The sequence below is a fragment of the Histomonas meleagridis genome, assembly GCF_020186115.1.
Source record: "Histomonas meleagridis strain 2922-C6/04-10x chromosome Unknown contig_84, whole genome shotgun sequence".
Lineage (NCBI taxonomy): Eukaryota > Parabasalia > Tritrichomonadida > Dientamoebidae > Histomonas > Histomonas meleagridis.
Window position 1 is genome coordinate 124,388 of NW_027150920.1, and position 18,136 is coordinate 142,523.

Here is an 18,136-nt window from a genome sequence, read left to right on the forward strand (position 1 = left end):
TATTAATTTAATATTTCAAAATAATATTTGGAAATAATTTAAAATATTTTGGACAGCACTTATGTTGGCATCTAAAAATGGTTATACAGAAATAGTTAAATTACTTCTTGAACAAGAAGGAATAGATATTAATGCTAAAGATATTTAATTGTTTTGTTTAAAATATATTTAAAAAATTAAATATTTTCTCGTAAAATTTAGAAATTGATTAAAATATTTGATACAGCACTTATTTATGCATCTAAAAAAGGTTACACTGAAATAGTTAAATTAATCAAAGAGAAAAAGAATAGTGAAAATTCTAATTGTTGAAATATATCCAAATAAATAAAAGTATCTTTCTATAATGTTATCCATTTTGAGTCAAAACAATATTGTATAAGCTGTTTTACAAATATTTAATAAGGGAAAAATATTATTTTAAAGATAATTTGTTCCTTGAGTCCCATTAAGTAAAATTATTATTTGTTTCATTTGTTTACTCATTATATGAAAATAAAAATTATTGTATCAGATTCTCATATTAATTTATATAAGCATCACCATATTCTCTTTTCTTTTAAGATTGTATGAAATTTATTTTGATTAAAGATAGATGTTACAAAGAAATTTTCTAAATAAAATAAACTTATATTTTTACCTTGATTTAAAAATCACACTTGAGGATATGAAAAAATTATAATAGTTAAAATGTTTTATTTTTTATTTATTCGTTTTGTTGAAAGGAAATTATAACAAAAGCAATTGTTTAAGAGAAATTGAGATGACTTTCTAAAAATGATGCAAGTTTGAAAGGAGCCCATCTCCGAACAAGAGAAGATGGAAGTGAAGATGGTTCTGTTTCGCCTTCAAATTTTACAACATAATAAATAATATTACGCGTTGAATCTGTTGTACACCCAAAGATTTCTGCTATTGGTCTTTTCTTAATTTTGTTATCCTTGGACTTGACTGTTTTCTTGGGCGTTGGTTTGCTATCTGATTGTTTGGATTTTGATGTTTTTGATTTAGGAGATTTTGGAGATGATTTGATACTATTTTCTTTTTGAACTAAAGACTGTTGGTACCTTTTAAGGATATCAGGACATGAAAGATTTGACTCTGGTTCCCAAGTATTTTCTGAATCTGGGTACCCAACCCACTTTATTAAATAGTACATTTTATTTCCTTTCTTTTTGTGACCTTTAATGTCTTCGACTTTGTATACTTCTTCATCACTATCTGAAGACGAAGAAGAAGACATTACGAAGATTTTGGGTAGTCGCATTTCACATCAAAAGTCAAACGTCTTTTTTGCCAGCAAATTTATTTTTTTCAAAAAATTCCTCAAATAAGAAACGTTTTGGAAATGTGTATCATCACACCAAATGTAGCAACTTACGATTTCACCATAGACACAACTCCAAAAATCTTGACAAAATGAGATGGATCATCAATTAATTTTAAAAAAAATCACTGTTAACATACAATTTTAATCTAAGTATATTCTATAAGAAGTATTTTTTGTAGAGTATAGATAATTTCCAGAGTAATTGAGCATCATATTCAAGTCCTTATGTTGCCCATATACACCTCCAAGTTTAAAGCCATTATATAAATCCAGATCTCTTACTAAAGTTTTTAAGTTGCATTTATTCTTTCCATGATCCAAATGATAAACACTTGGTTCGTAGTTATATCCAATAGAAGATTTCATTCGATGGAAAATTCCATACATAAAGTTGTCCCATGTACAATAACCAACTTCAAAGTCAGGAATCAACGATATATTAAATCGCGTTTGATCGCGTGCAAATAGAAACAAATCACCACCAATGTGTTTATTTGATGGTAGATTCGAAAAAATTTCATGGATAAGGTTATAATCGGTTTGAAAAATGTCATCTGTGAAATTAGTGATCTGAACTCGAGCAATACCAATGTAAGTTTTAATGCCAAATTTGGAACAGATGCGACGTGTGGTGTCAAACCAATAATCTGGTATGATGATATCGGAATTAACAATCGCGAGAAATGGTGTGGTTGTAAGTTTGTGACTAGAAACTATCCATGATCGAACAAGAGGATTCCCATGGAATCCCGTTTGAAGATGTTCGTTATAAAAGATAACTTGTGGTGGATAAAGCTTTTTTATTGTATCATTTAATTCATTTGTAAATATTACAACTTTAACATCAGGTTGACGAACCCATGAATTTATAGCGTACAAGTGCATTTTGAGTTGAAGTGGTGTCATTTTTGGTGATGGAATCGTGAATAAAGTGAGAAAAGAAGTAAAAATAGAAAATTTGAAATTTGCAATATAAGTATCTGTAATAATGAGGAAGGTATAAGCCAATATTATTAAAAATAAAATCTCTATAAAAAGGAATTGAAATTTCAATTTGATGTTTCTGATATAACAAAATTTCCATAAATGTAAATTTTTTATGTCACACCTCCTGCTAGCCAAACAAATAATTTCTTGGCTCCCAGGAGGTTTGATTGGTTTCATAGCTCACTTCCATTTCTTGTATAACGATCAAAATTTGAATTGGATTGAATTGATACTTTTCAATTATCAATTCAAAAGATGGATGAAAAAATCAGAAAAGAAGCACTCAACGTAGTAGACAAGCTTTTAGAACATCCTCTTGCCAACATATTTATTGATCCAATTCAACCCAACGAAGGAGACACAGAGTTTGAGAAAATTGTTACAAATCCACAAGATTTAACATCAATCAAAAATCGGCTAATTAATAACGAATATACTTCAATATCTAAGTTCTACGATGATATGGAAAGTGTTTGGGTGAGTACCGAGCAATATTATAGCACAGATCCCCACTTAATGGTTATTGCCGCCGATTGCAGGAAAACGTTTAACAAACTTAAACGGTCGATCGACGTTCTTTCTATGGGAACATGGTGTACAGAGTTATTTAGACTTAAAAACAAAGCTATAGAGATAATGAACCAGCCCCCAAATAAGATGAAACAGTATTCATCGTCTTCTTCATCAAATTCAAATCATACACAAAAACAAACATTAAGTCTCTTGTCTGAAAGAGAAATACAAAACTTCATTACGGCTTCCGAAATGATGAATGAAGAAGAACAGAACGAAATTGTTAAAATTATTTCAGAGATTGATCCTGAAGTGGATCCATCAAAACCGGAAATTAATCTGAATGTAACAAAAATGAATTTAAGTGCAATATATGCTGTTAGAGATTTCATGAAAAATGCCCTCGAAAAAAGAGGTCAAAAATATCCTGAATAAATAAATATTTTTTTTTATAAATCCTATTAAAAAGAATTAATTTCAAACTCATATTAAGATGATATTTTTTATAACCTCAACCAAATACATTTGTTTTAATGATATAATGAATTCTCATAAATTTGTTCTAAAAAATAGGGCGCCCTGATTTTAGGAAAGACGTTTATTAAACGGTTGAGGCCGATCCTTTGTTATGAGGCTTACTCTCGCCTATCCAGATCACGGAACACAAATTTGCATTGATGTCGAAGATCCAGTTGCTTTGAACTCTTTGTATGACCACCGTCTTGGTCAAGATATTGATGGTGCTATTCTTGGACAACAATTTGCAGGATATCTTTTCCGTCTTGGTGGTGGATTTGACAAACAAGGATTCCCAATGAAACAAGGAGTTCTTACACCACGACGTGTTCGCCTTCTTCTTCGTGCAGGTACATCATGCTATCGTCCACGTAAAGATGGTGAACGTAAAAGAAAAACAGTTCGTGGTTGTGTTATTTCATCTGAAATTTCTGCACTTCATCTTATAGTTCTTAAGAAAGGTGAAGCAGAAATTGAAGGTCTTACAGATAAAGTTGTTCCACGTCGTTATGGTCCTAAGCGTGCCACAAGAATTCGTGCAATTTTTGGAGCAGATAAGAAAGCCGATGTTACAAAACTTGTTCTTCGTCGTGAAGTTAAACCAGGCAAATTCACACAACCAAAAATCCAAAGACTTATTACACCACGTCGTCTTGCGCGCAAGGCCAAATTCTTAAAGGAGAAGAAAGCCCGCAAGGAAGCAGCAACAAAGAAGGCTGAAGCATATAAGGCCTTGCTTGAACAAAGAGGATTGAAGCATTAAATAAACGTACTTTTTAGAAAAAGTCAAATATTGAATAAATCATTCAATTTTTTCACTAGGTCTGTTTGAACCTTCAGTTGGAATATGTGTGAAATCCAAACATTTTGGGGAGTTTCAATTCCTGCAGGCAAAAAGGTAGAACTACAGATCCCAGATAATCTTTACACAATTGTAACTAATATATGTTTAGGGGAAATCACAAAGCAAGAACCAACAAAAGTAAAACTCTACTTAGAAACAATTTTAATTGATGAAATTGATGAAGCAAAACAGGAAGCGCCAACGGAAAAACATGAAACAGTTTTAACAATTTTAATCCCGAACCAATTCGAGCAATTCCCAACAAATCAGATTTATTCTCCTCTCAATAAAGTATACATTGAAGCTGACGGTCCAAACACAATTTACATTTCAGGATATTATGATGATATAGAAGATGATGCAGAGGAAGAAGAAGAAGAAATCATAGAAGGTAACATTGACGAAATTCTCATGAACAAGAAACTTGAATAAAGAGTTATGTTAAGATACAATTGGAATTAAAGAAATTTTTTAGGGGTTTGAAGTACGTTTATTTAGCGTTTAAACGTCTTTTGCTCGACCAAAAGAACCTTCTCAATTTCCAATCAAGGTCCTAAAAAGTGACAAAATGAGTCGAAGAGGAACAGGAAAAGACACTTCTAATAAAAAGCATAAGGCAGATAAAATAGAAGTTGTTAATACACTTAAAGAAAACCTTCCAAAGTATCAAAGAGTTTATGTCTTAGAATTTTCTTCTAAGAAATCAGACCATTTGAATCAAATTCGAAGAAGGTTCAGATCTTCTGTTTTATCTTTGGCTAAAAATTCACTCATTGGTTTCGCACTTGGAACAACAGAACAAAACTCAACTCTTCCAAATATTTACCAGCTTAATCAATATCTCAAAGATAATACTGGTATTTTTATGACAAACGAAACACATGATACTGTTGTTCAATATTTCCAGGATTTACATTATTCTGATTATGCTACATCAGGATTTATTCCAGATCAAACATTCACAGTTCCTGCTGGTCCATTACCACAATTTGTTTTCAGCTTGGATTCATATCTTAGAGAGCTTGGTCTTCCTGTTCAATTAGATAATGGTACAATCACAAATGTTCGCGATTATGATGTTTGTGTTGCTGGAAAGCCATTAACTAAAAATGCTGCAAGGCTGTTGAAGCAATTCGACCAAAAGATTGCAACATTTTCTGTTACACCAATTGCATATTGGGAAAATGGTCAAATATTTACTCCAAACCAATAAAGAATATTAATGAATGAAGTAATTTTTTTGGTTTTAGTAATAATTCTTTGAGTATGAAAGATATTTGCTAGTTTTCATTTTATTTTGATTTCTGAGAGGTTTGTTTAGATTCTTTGGATGGATGAAAAAGAGATAAATCCAGAGTTTCTTCAAATAATTCATGAAGAAAGAGATCTTCAAAACAGAATCCAAAATGAAAAAGATTTTATGGAAAATAAAAATAAAATTTTACAAGATATACAATCAAAATTCCAAAAATCAAAACAAAGATTCGAATCAATTTCAAATTCATTACGAGAGGCAATAAACAAACAATCTATAATAGAATATTCCGAAGGAAAAAAACCTTCAGTTCTCAAAATTTCAAATTTCGAAGGACAAACACCATATTTATTTCATTTAAGATATATGCTTCATATAGCCCATCTTAAGTCAATAATTCTTAGATTAAAAGAAAGACTTTATCATTTGCGAATGTCAACATTTTGCATGGATGATAAGGATAATATAAATAATTTTGATATTTGTTCAGGTGTTGACCTTAATGATTTTGATCCTACAGAATTCATTCTACCAATTGATACTTCAATTCCGGAAAACAAAATTAAATTAAGTTTTTCAGAAAAACTAAAAAACATTACAATTGATGAATGTGAAAACGAACTCCACATAAATTTAATTAAGTTCCAACCACAAGAACCCGTCATTGCAGATCTTTCGTCCGTCCCACAATTTCATTTATCATCAACTTCCATAACGCCACCTAATTTACAGAATGAGTTTATCGAAATACAACGTCTCTTTAATTCACAAAGCAATCAGCAGCTCCAAAACAACGAAATTAATATTGCAAAAACCGTTAACAAAATCACATCACAACTTCAACTTGCGAAACAAACATTAAATTCACTTGCTAGAGAATCAAATTCTGGAATATCATCTAAAATATGGACAACAGAGAAGATAATTCATAATAAAATGTTCGAAATTACAAAAGCTTTAAACAAATCTCTTGAAAAAGTCTTAATAAATAATGAAATATCAGTCAAACCATTTGGTTACAGAGAGCCAAATCCAATAGTTGTTAAAGTTCCCGATGAATCCGAAACAAATCACTTTAAATCAATTGATTCAGAAATTGAATCAACAATTACATCAATGAAGCAAATTAATGAAAATGATATTAATTCAGCAAAACAAATTATTTCTTCTTTTGAAAAGCCAAAGAATATTGTTTTAGAAGAAGAAGAAGAAGAAGAAATTTGTGATTTCATCGAGAAAAATAAGGAAATAATAGAAATAAGAGAAAAAATATTAAATCAACAAAAAGAGGCATTGCAAAAATTAACAGATTTAATCGGAACATTGCCTGAAAACGTAAATGAATTTAAAGTAAATCCAAACATCCAAAAACGGTTTACGATTGAACTCCCTTCAAAAATTCCACTGAACGATACAACAGAAAAAACAGAACAAAATCAGTTAATTGAAAGCAACAGAAAAATTTTCAATGATTTCATCAGAAATAATAATGACCTCACTGAAATTTCAATACCCGATATCACACAAACCGTCAAATATTCTGAAAATCAACGGTTTAAGAATATCGTCGAAAAATGGAAGGAAAAACTTCAAGAATCTTCAATGGATAATTATACATCACTTTTAGCAAAGCGAAAAGAAGAGCTAACAGAAGAGTTAGCAAGTTGGGAATCAAAGTTTAAAGCATTTCAACGCCAACGCCAACTTTTGGAATCGAAACGAGAAAGTTATGAAGCAAATTTACAGAACGCGAAAGAAAGGAGAAGCCAAAACTTAAAGCAATACGAGAAATTTGTAACTCTAAACAAAAAACTTCCGCTTTATAAACAGAATTTGCCAAAAATAATCGAAAATTTGGAAAAAGAAATTTGGACGAAAAAAATTGAAATTAGAAACAAAGAAAAAATGAAAACAAGATGGATGAAAGCAAACCAAGCATACGAGGAAATGATGAAAGAAATGGAAAAACTTCAGAATCAAATACGGCAACACGATGACGAAGTGTCCAAGAAAAAATAAAATAAAATTTGTTTAATATTAAATTTGTTTGCCACAATTATAACGATCGGTTTTAATTCAAAAATCGACTTTTTCAGAGCGTAATAAAATATGTTCTTGGCCAAGAAAAATTTTTATATATGAAATATGCGATGTTACTGGCATAGGCCTCATTTATGTGTTTAGGCATTCCTTATCTTTCTTAATTATTACATTTATTTTTGATTAATAAATCTCAATCATTAAAATAATTTAAAACAAAATTATACAGCACAGGATTTTGGGCTTGAGGAACATTAATGTCTGATTTACTTATCGCGCTCTCCTTATATCTCAATTATTTCCTGCCCTTTTCCTTCCATGTTATTTCCTGCCCTTTTTTTCTATCGCGCCATTGTGGTCATGTAACCCATTCAAAAAATGGATTTTTCAGTCCATTTTAACCGTTTTTACATCTTGATTTTTCAACTTTTTGATAAAAACAATTGTTTTCATTTTTCACAATGGCGACCAACGACTATGATTATCTTTTCAAGGTATTAATTATTGGAAACTCAGGTGTAGGTAAGAGTTGTTTACTCCTCCGTTTCGCTGAAGATATGTTTAGTGATAACTACATTTCAACTATTGGTGTCGATTTCAAGATCAAAAAGATTGAACTTGAAGGCAAATCAATTAAGCTTCAGATCTGGGATACAGCTGGTCAAGAAAGATTCAGGACTATAACAAAAAGCTATTATCGCGGAAGTAACGGTATTGTTGTTGTTTATGATATTACTGATCGTGAGTCATTCGAACAAGTCTCACACTGGATGACTGAAATTGATTCACACGCTTCATCAGATGTTTGTCGTCTCCTTGTCGGAAATAAATGTGATTTAGATGATAAGAGAGCTGTTAAGACAGAAGAAGGCGAGGCCCTTGCTCGTCAATTCGGAATTCCATTCCTTGAAACATCAGCCAAAGATTCTAAGAATGTTGACGAAATGTTCATAACAATGTCAAGCGCAATGAAGAAGAAGGCTGGTGGTTTATCACCAAGCGCAGCTCCAACAGGCGGAAGTGTTAACGTTCAAAAAGGACAATCGGTTGGTGGAAAAACATGCAATTGCTAAATAAAGCATCAAATTTCATTTTTAAAAAGTTATACAAAAAGTGAAAATCACAATCAAAAGCAAGTGTATAAGTCGTTCGCTTGAATACTTTACATTACTAAAATAAAAATCATTTTTGCAAAATTCGTTCCTACGATAAAATACTATGAAAATGAAGGATCGGCAAAGTTGCCAACCCCTCTCTATCATCCTATAAATACAGCTACTGTAGTGTTGTCAACAACGGAAGTAATCTTACCAATAATCATACTATTTATTTTTGTTGTTAATGCAGTATCATCATCAAAAATACTACCACCATAAAGTATTATATCACCAACGCTGTAAGCAGCACTATCGTTTACTTTAAAATAATAATCACCATGAATAGCAAAATCTATAGTATATTTATTAATACATATATCTTGTTTAATAGTATCTCCTATTTGAAATATTTCAATAGAATGATGTTTATTAACACAAATACCAATAAATTCTTTATAAGAACCACTACTTTTAACACTAGGTATACAGTTAGTAGAATCTGTAGTAGAAATATATTTATAAGTCCCATTTTCATTAATCAATTTATAAACATTACCTGTTATAAATACTGGTTTTCCAATGATGAAATTAACAATATTATCATTTTCCGAAATAGGTGAATTATTAGTTATTGTTTTATTAATCTGTCCTCCTCCAGTACTACTAATGATAGCTACTCTATACTGACTATTAGAATAGTGCCAAAATTCTAATTCATTTTGATAAGAAGCTATCCTCCGAGTATATGTTCCTGGTGCTTCTGTTGATTGATCATGATATACAAAATCTACAAATCTACCGATTCTTAATACAGCATTTGAATAAGGAACTATATCATTAGGTTCATGAATATGGGAACTATATGTAAAAGTAGAAGGTTTGTGAGTAATATCATTATAACTATGAGTATGGCCATTTACTGAGAAAAAACTTACATTAATATTAGTTAATAGAATTACAATTTATATTATTATTATTTCCATTAAAACTGATATTACCATCATTATTATGGAGTTTACCGAAATACATAGTATTACCAGAAGTTCTTATTCTTGAACTATAATTACTATCATCATTACTATCATTAAAATCAATATATTGTTCAATTTCCATAACACCATCACTTTCAATAGTAGCTATACATATCAAAGTATTTAAATAATTTCCTGGTGAAGAACCGTTATTAATATAATAAATGTTAATTTTACCATCAACAGTAATATCAACATTAAATTCTGAATGAGTATGATTATTTAAACTAAAATTATCAACATGTATATCATTAATATAATTTACTTCTCAATTACCATATATTTTCAAATCGTTATTAATAGTGTTGTGAGTATGATTTATTAGACAAAAGTTATCAACATCTATATTATTAATATAATTACGATTTATATTACCGTTAACAGTAAAAATATTATTAAATTCTGTATGAGTATGATTTAATAAAGTATATTCATCATCATGATTATGTGTTGTTAATGAAATATTATTAGTATCAATTCCATTAATATAATTACAACTAATATTACCGTTTCTAAATATACTTACATAATTACCATCACATGTTTTGAATCTTAAACAAGTATCGATGTTATCATCAGAACCTACGTAATGTTCTATTACACTTCAATCATCTCCATATGGTAATACACCTATTTCCATTCTGATAGAATTATATGGGAACGCATTAAATTCATTATAGATAAACAATCCTTTATAAATATTCGTATCATCTGAATATTTACTACAATCAATATTCTACATGAAATATCATTACCTACTAATAAATCTTGTTTAATCTTAGTCCATTCACCATATTCATTATATGATATTCCTGTTAAAGCCTTATTTATATCAGTTAAATTAAAATTAGTTAAATACTGATCATAAGTATGAGTTGTTAGAAGAAAGTTATTAACAGGTATATCATTACCATACTTTGTTTCTATATTACCATTAACCTCTAAATTTCGATTGATATTAATATATATTTCATAGATATCTTCTCCTTCTTCGTTAATTTTTATTTAATCTTTATTATAATCAATTCCTGTTAGCTTGTTATTTATATTAAATATATCATTATTAATTACTGACAACTCATCTAAATCAATACCATTAATATTATTACATTCTTTATCACCATTAACTTCAAGATTTTGATCAATATTAGTATATATTTCATATATATCTTTTTCCTCATATTCATTAATAATGATTCCAATTAAATCTTAATGATAAGTAATTCCTGTATAATTATTTAAATCAGAGCTTATTAAGTAATTATCATGTTTATGCTCAATAAATCTTTTATATATCTGACAATCAACTAATAACATACCTAATTCATTAGTTCTCCGGTATTTAGAAACATCTTCATAATAATATTTCAAATTTTTGAAAATTACATTCATTTCTAAGAATAGATTTATTAACTTTTTAAATTACTTGAAAGGGAGAAACATCACTGAATTTAATGAAATAAAGACAACAATAAAAAATGAATCAATCAAAAAAATTTGCCAATTTTCATGTAGCGATTCGAATCTATATTAGAAAAATGTCAATATATATTATATGAGGTTTCATACAAAGAAATTACACGAATGTTCTGAGAAACATTAAAATTATTATCATTACATAGAAAAAAATATTAATATCAATATTAATAAATTGGAAAGCTTTCAGAGTTCAATTATCCATAATAATGAGGAAAATTTTTCGTCAAAACTTCACATTTGAATGATTTCATCAACAGTACTATATTCTTCTGCAATTATCGGTGAAATATCATAATTAATTTGTTGAATCTTGTTTTATATTTATGATTAAACATATATAAAACATTGTTGTGAAATGTTTTATCCTTTCTGTTATAGTTAAGAATAAAAATGCACCCATAAGTGAAATATATTTTATATTCAAATTATGAAGAGTACTCTTCAAACGCGATTACTAATCCATTGTAATTTGAGATTATCTGTATATGATATAAGAGACCCAAACAATTGTTTTGTGATATCAATTTTGGCGGGTTTTTCAATTTTGGCGGGCTTTTAACGGAAGGAGGATGCGACCGTTATGCCCTGGAAATACGATTCCTCATTAAAATATACTGATTTTTTTCTTAAATAAAACAGAAATACATTTTTAAAAAATTAATTTATAAACTAATATATGCTTTTAAAAAATATAACTATGTATGAAATTATTAGAAAAATCGATCCGAGAATGTCCGATTGGATCCTATATTATAATATATTAAATTATTAAAAATTAATTTTAAATAAAACAAATAAACATCTTTAGCATTAATATCAATTCCTTTTTGCTCCAAAATATATTTGACAAGTTCCGTGTTTCCTGATCCTGCTGAAAATACCAATATATCATGCGGATTTGAATGCTTTTTAATAAAATATTCAACTAAAAAAATATTTCCAATTTTTGCTGCTACATTAATGATATTTTCATTAATTTTCATTCCTTCTATTTCTAGATATGTAAAAATTTCATAATTAAAATATGAAACACATTTTTCTCCTAATTCGTCTAATTAATTAATTTCTTCAATTTTACTTTCATAAAGATAATGAAAAATATCATTTCGATGGAATTCAATTGCTGTTTCATATGCTTTAAAAAATGAAGAATGATTTTGTGCACATAAATGAATGATTTCTTCATTTCCACCTGCAACTGCATATTTACCTGCATTTTTTACATTTGCACCATTCATAAGTAAAATTTAAAACATTTAACTGAAGAAAAAAATGCTGCATAATCAATTAATGTAACATTCTTTTGATTAATAAATGAACATCTTTCATAAAGTGATGGTTCAATTATTTGATTAAAATTAAAATTATCTCGTGAAGATATTTCTTGAAGTTTTTCTATTTCATCGTTTCGAATTATTTTTGCAATTTCATTCGGATTATGTTATTCTTTAATGAATTTCTTATGAAGTTCCCAATCATTCTTTGATAGTTCTTCATAATTTACAAAATCATGTTTCTTTAAATAGACTGCTAATTATTCTATAGACATATAATGTACAAAATATGGACTCCGTCTGTTTTTTACAATGTTTGGTTCAAGAAAATTATGTTCAATCATCGATTCAAGAAGATAAGATGATTCATTTGTATACTTATTGATAAGAAATCGACCAAATATATCAAATATATTGGATTTGATTTAATTACTCTCTTCAAATGCTCTTATTTCTTTTATAACATTCAAAAATGAATCTGCGTTATTATTTTTAATCACAAAGGATTAATATATCATTTGAACTATTATTAATATCAGTATCTGGACCTTCTAAATTTTTCAAAATTTCACCTGTTGATATATCATATTCATCAAATACTACATTTCTCACAGTTGGTATAGGAATATAACCTCTAGCTCCAGTTAATACATTTTTTAATCTTCTTATTCGACACATTGCCCAACTACTATTTTTAATACTATTATATACTTTACTAGCTAGTTCAGCGAATTCAGCTAAAGATATTGCAAAAGAAAATGCATTTGTCGGCAAATTTCGTGTTAAAAAAACGATACAGTTATTTCACAAATAATAAAGGCAACTTTTTAAGACGATGAACTTTGATCATCGTTTTAAAAAGTTGCCTTTATTATGTGTAATTCTCATCGACACTTTTTGAAATGAAAAAATTAAAAAAAGTAATTTCGCTCACAATTTTCAATATTGTTTTTAAGTTTTTTTTATGAATCATATTTAAAATGTCATTGATGGAGCAATTACTTGCTGAAGCTGATACAATATCAGCCGCAAATGTTTCAGCAGGAACGAAAAGTACATATGATAGGCTGATTCATGCTTATGCCAAAGTGATGATAAATCTAATACACGAAGAACCATTTCCTATTACTCATGACAAAATGGTTGCATTCATTATATTTAAAAAGAATCAGAATATGAAATGTTGTACGTTACTAGCTTACATTAATAGTTTTACACATTATTTTCAGTAGACATGAGCAGAGCTGGTATGGAAATTTCGAAGGCACTTTCTATATAAACAATAAAATTTTTGCAATTTTAAATTGAATTGAAAATTGTGAACGAAATTATTTTTTTTAATTTTTTCATTTCAAAAAGTGGCTTGATGAGAATTCTAAATATCGGTGGTTATTTTCTTAGACTGACGATCATAAACCTTCAAAAGTTTAATGTAACAGTTGATATTATTCATTTGTAATACTATTATCCATTCTAAAATTTGGATATAATGATAGATACGTGATAAAATATATATTTTCAGTAAAACTCAATTTCTTTATGATTTATAAACATTTTACTTCTAGATTTAAATTGATAATTTAATTAATTAAACATTTTTTATTATTAAGTAGTGAACTTCTTGAGAATGCTACACCAGAAACTTATCTTACACTATCATTTAATAATGATGAGCATTCAATAGAATTAAATGCATTCATTTTTTGTAACTTAAGTAATATGTGATGCTTCATCTTTACTGATGTATTGATTTGGTGATGCGCATTTTCTTAAATCTGATTTCGTGCCAATATGCAGAATATTAGGAGATCTCGTTTATTTTCATCAAACCATATAAATATATGAGGAATCAAATGGGAAATAAAGAATTTCTTTGGGATTAGAATGTCATTAGAGCAAAAGAAAACACATAATCACTGACTTTATTTATTCTTTTAAAACTTTCAAATACATTGAGAAGTAATATCAGAAATTCATCATATATGATGTTCATATGAACCTGTGGATCAAAGATGTTTTTCCTGAGGAAGCATCTCCAATAAAATATATTATCATATAGATAATCTTTGTTTTCTTTGTATTAATGAGTACATAAATTCTATCCTTCTTGAAATAAAACATTTATTTTTGGATGAGAACACTTTTGATTATGAATTAGACATTTTATACTAATTCAAGGAAATGGAATAATCCTTAAATGTTTATCCAATAAGATCTTTTATTCGTATTTGTTAAATAATATATTAATCTGATGGATAACACTACACATTCTAAAATATATTGAAGAAGATATTTAAAATATTTAAACTAAACTAATGTTTATTTATCATATAAATAAATGCATATTGCATTTCGTTATATTGCAAAATGTTTTGTTGATTCTTATTACAACAAATAATTAATTGTATATATTTATTTATTAGTTTCAAATATTAAATGTGATTAAAATATTTATCATCTTCAAAATCTTTGGCAAATGGATCTTCTTCCGCATTAACTGTAGTCAATCCAAATGAAAAACTATTAACTTGTGAAACATCTGTTTGTATTACATCATCTGTTTCTGTTTTGAGAGATTTATTATTTCGATTTTTATGATGATTATAAAGAATTAAAATTATAATAATTGCTATAATTATAAGAATGAAAATAACAACACAAATAACAATAATGATAATAATATTCGTTTCATTATTTTGTTGGTTATCTTTTTCTTTATATTGAAGAATAGTATAAAATTCGGAATAAAATTTAATATATGTCGAATAAATAATAATCGTATATTCATAATGAATTAAAAATGTGTTAACATAAATATGTGTCGATTCAATTTTTGTTAATGTCATCGAATTTATTATAAAACTTTTCGTTAATATCGTTTGCGTAATTGAATTCGTATATGTAACAATAAATGAATGTGATAATGATGAAAATAATGGAAATGATTTCGTTATTATATTTATCAATGTCATTGACTGACTAAATGTATTCGACTTACTAAATGTATTCGACTTTGTTAATGTATTCGATTCTGTAAATGTATTCGACTTACTAAATGTATTCGATTTTGTAAATGTATTTGATTTTGTAAATGTGTTCGATTTAGTGAATGTATTTGATTCTGTAAATGTATTAGATTTACTGAATGTTCCTGTTGATGGTTCCTTTGATAGAAAGAAATGCGATGTATTACTCAATGTTCCATAGTTATCGACTGATGCAACATGAACATAAAGATCGCCATTCTTAATATTTGATATAGTTCCATTTGTTGTGTTGTAAGCGTTCGCGGTATCTTTCGTAATATTCGTGCTTTCATTTTCATCAATAATGTAATAATATTCTTTGACATATGTCGTAAGATTAAATTGAACTATTTGTGAAGTATATGCTGCATTTTCACTTATTGCTTTGCCAATAACTTTATAATTAATAATCTCTGTTACATAATTGTTATCTGTATTAATTCCAACTGATCGTTCACCTTTGATTCTTGCTATGTTTGGTGGATTTAGTTTATGTGGTTCAACTGAATTATCATATGAATATTGAAGTGATGTTCGTTGATATAAATAACAAATAGTATTCATAAGAAGTTGTCGCTCATATAATGTTGCACTTGCTAATGTATGTCCTGTTTGAATCATCGCTGTGTTTTTATATGTTGTCAAATAATAATGCGGATTCCCATATCTTAAATCTGAATATCCGTCAAGTTCCCATGAATATGATTCGGCTTCTGTAAAACTTCCTTCAGATCCAATAGCAAATTCACCGAGTTCAGCCCAAACATCACCAAATGCTGCATTTGAAGTTGTGTGTGTTAGATTTATTGGTAAAACGCCACTTGGAATGTTGTACGGATAATTAGTAACTAAACCACGCATCGTGACTTTGATTTCATTGGAATAATGACCCCAACTTGAACTAAGTGTGCCTGGAGAGCAATAGCCAGAAACAACACATGGCTCTGTTCCAAGTTTAATTCCAAATTTGTCTGCAATTTGTCCATAGCCAAAAGAGTTCCCATAAAAATAACCAACAACATCATTACCATATAAAACACCATAACCAAGATCAATATATTGTGAAACACGTTGAACTGTTTCACTATACGGTTGACAATAAGGTCCGCCATTATTGTCCATAAATCCAACAACGATGATATCATAATTTAACATACTTTCTAAACTCATCGATTCAAAATCACTAATTGAAATTGGTGTAACACTTATGATTTTTTCTTGTGTATCAAAATTCATTCCTAAACTTTCAAAACTATAATTTACATCATTATATATATAATAACCTCCTTCAACCCAAACTTTAAGAATAGCAGAAAGTGGAAGTGTAAAATTTATTGTTGGTTGTGAATTACATACAAAATTGACTTCAGTGCCTGCGTTTGGATACACATTAAGCACTTTGATACTTTTTGTTGTGTTGAAATCAAACGTACTGAGTGGTTTCCATTTTGAGCAGTTTCTTTGCGAAGAAACTGAATATATCAAATCTTGAATTGAATGAGATCCTGTCCAATTCAATAAAACATGATTATTTTCATATTTAACAGTGAGGTTGATTTCGTTTGCATTAATTACAACTATAAAAAAATTCAGAATTATAATTAAAAACAAATGGCTTTTCTTAATTACATGACTTCCTTTTTCTATTTTAATTATATTTTGAAAATACATGGAATGCTCCCTTGATGGATAAACAGGTTTATGGTTATCTATTGTTATTTCAATTATATTGAATTTTAAAGCTGTTAAAACATTGAGGCATAAAATTGGACCACTCCAAAATCAACAAGTTTAGTGGAAAAGTGCGGATTTAAACGGCTAACATTAACGTTCTTTAATACAAAAAATAAATTAAAGTGCAAACGTCCAAAGAAAAATTTTGCCTCATGAAACGAAACTTTTTGAAGAATCACTTGTAACTTTTTCAATACTAAAACGATAGCCGAAAAAGGCATGGTGGAATTCCTTTATTTCGACATGTAATGTTAAGAACTCTTTAAAACCAACCATTTAAAGAAAATTCTAGTTCGCTTTCGATTAGGGCTTGGCTTATTTCAATATTATTTTCCCCATCATCTCTTTCATAGTTGCTTGGAAGAACAGGTTCTGGTGATGTTTTTTGATTAGAACTGTGACCTTGCTTTGTTTCTTTTTTGTTTGCATTGTCATTTGAATCTGGTTTATTTGTTTGTTGAGTTTTTGTGTTATTCTCTATGCTATTGTTAAGAAATCCACTTCTTTGGGAAAGAGAGTGCCATCTATTCTTTATATTAACATCTGATCTTGAAGGGAAAAAAGCTGATATTTTTGTCCATTTTTTCCCAAGTTCAAGATATTTTTTAACAAGAAGCGCATCTTCTTCTGCTGACCAAGGCCCATTAACAATACCTGGCGATAAAAAATTCCTATATCTTTCACGAACTTGTCTGACAGTTCTTTGAGGCATAAATGAAGCTATGCGCTTAAAGTCTTGAGTACCATATTGTGAAACAAGATATTTTAAGAGTGCATCTTCTTCTACTGAAAAAAGCTTTCTCTTTTTGTCCATTAAATTTTTGTTGTAGGGTGACTGTTAATTGAATATGAGCTTTTCAAATCAACCGCAATATTGTTTGAAAAATTGACTGGGGGAATTGGAAACTTCTCAAATTTGAGAGGCCCTCCAACTGCGATGCTTTCAAATTATACACTGTGTATTAGAAAAAGTTTTTTCGGTTGTGATTCCCCAAAACAAATCAGCGGAT

The 18,136-nt window shown here is 28.6% G+C and overlaps 8 protein-coding genes across 8 annotated transcripts; 5 read left to right on the forward strand and 3 right to left on the reverse strand.

Moving 5' to 3' along the window:
- Positions 1–748: 748 nt before the first annotated feature.
- GO595_009111 (chromobox protein) lies at positions 749–1,267 on the reverse strand (the record flags this gene model as incomplete). Its single annotated transcript, XM_067922761.1, has 1 exon — positions 749–1,267. The coding sequence occupies one exon, from the start codon at positions 1,265–1,267 to the stop codon at positions 749–751; it is 519 nt and encodes a 172-aa protein (XP_067770731.1).
- A 1,305-nt stretch (positions 1,268–2,572) lies between these two features.
- Positions 2,573–3,265, forward strand: GO595_009112 (Bromodomain containing protein; the record flags this gene model as incomplete). The annotated part of the gene is made up of 1 exon (XM_067922762.1): positions 2,573–3,265. The coding sequence occupies one exon, from the start codon at positions 2,573–2,575 to the stop codon at positions 3,263–3,265; it is 693 nt and encodes a 230-aa protein (XP_067770732.1).
- A 193-nt stretch (positions 3,266–3,458) lies between these two features.
- Positions 3,459–4,109, forward strand: GO595_009113 (40S ribosomal protein S6; the record flags this gene model as incomplete). The annotated part of the gene is made up of 1 exon (XM_067922763.1): positions 3,459–4,109. The coding sequence occupies one exon, from the start codon at positions 3,459–3,461 to the stop codon at positions 4,107–4,109; it is 651 nt and encodes a 216-aa protein (XP_067770733.1).
- Positions 4,110–4,193: 84 nt separating this feature from the next.
- On the forward strand, positions 4,194–4,622 carry GO595_009114 (uncharacterized protein; the record flags this gene model as incomplete). The annotated part of the gene is made up of 1 exon (XM_067922764.1): positions 4,194–4,622. The coding sequence occupies one exon, from the start codon at positions 4,194–4,196 to the stop codon at positions 4,620–4,622; it is 429 nt and encodes a 142-aa protein (XP_067770734.1).
- A 136-nt stretch (positions 4,623–4,758) lies between these two features.
- On the forward strand, positions 4,759–5,403 carry GO595_009115 (mRNA turnover protein 4; the record flags this gene model as incomplete). Its single annotated transcript, XM_067922765.1, has 1 exon — positions 4,759–5,403. The coding sequence occupies one exon, from the start codon at positions 4,759–4,761 to the stop codon at positions 5,401–5,403; it is 645 nt and encodes a 214-aa protein (XP_067770735.1).
- A 2,543-nt stretch (positions 5,404–7,946) lies between these two features.
- GO595_009116 (Ras-related protein RABD1) lies at positions 7,947–8,558 on the forward strand (the record flags this gene model as incomplete). Its single annotated transcript, XM_067922766.1, has 1 exon — positions 7,947–8,558. One exon carries the CDS (start codon positions 7,947–7,949, stop codon positions 8,556–8,558), a length of 612 nt encoding a protein of 203 aa, XP_067770736.1.
- Positions 8,559–14,584: 6,026 nt separating this feature from the next.
- GO595_009117 (bacterial Ig-like domain protein) lies at positions 14,585–16,562 on the reverse strand (the record flags this gene model as incomplete). Its single annotated transcript, XM_067922767.1, has 2 exons — positions 14,585–14,627; positions 15,343–16,562. The coding sequence occupies 2 exons, from the start codon at positions 16,560–16,562 to the stop codon at positions 14,585–14,587; spliced, it is 1,263 nt and encodes a 420-aa protein (XP_067770737.1).
- An 826-nt stretch (positions 16,563–17,388) lies between these two features.
- GO595_009118 (Myb-like DNA-binding domain containing protein) lies at positions 17,389–17,940 on the reverse strand (the record flags this gene model as incomplete). The annotated part of the gene is made up of 1 exon (XM_067922769.1): positions 17,389–17,940. The coding sequence occupies one exon, from the start codon at positions 17,938–17,940 to the stop codon at positions 17,389–17,391; it is 552 nt and encodes a 183-aa protein (XP_067770738.1).
- Positions 17,941–18,136: the final 196 nt, after the last annotated feature.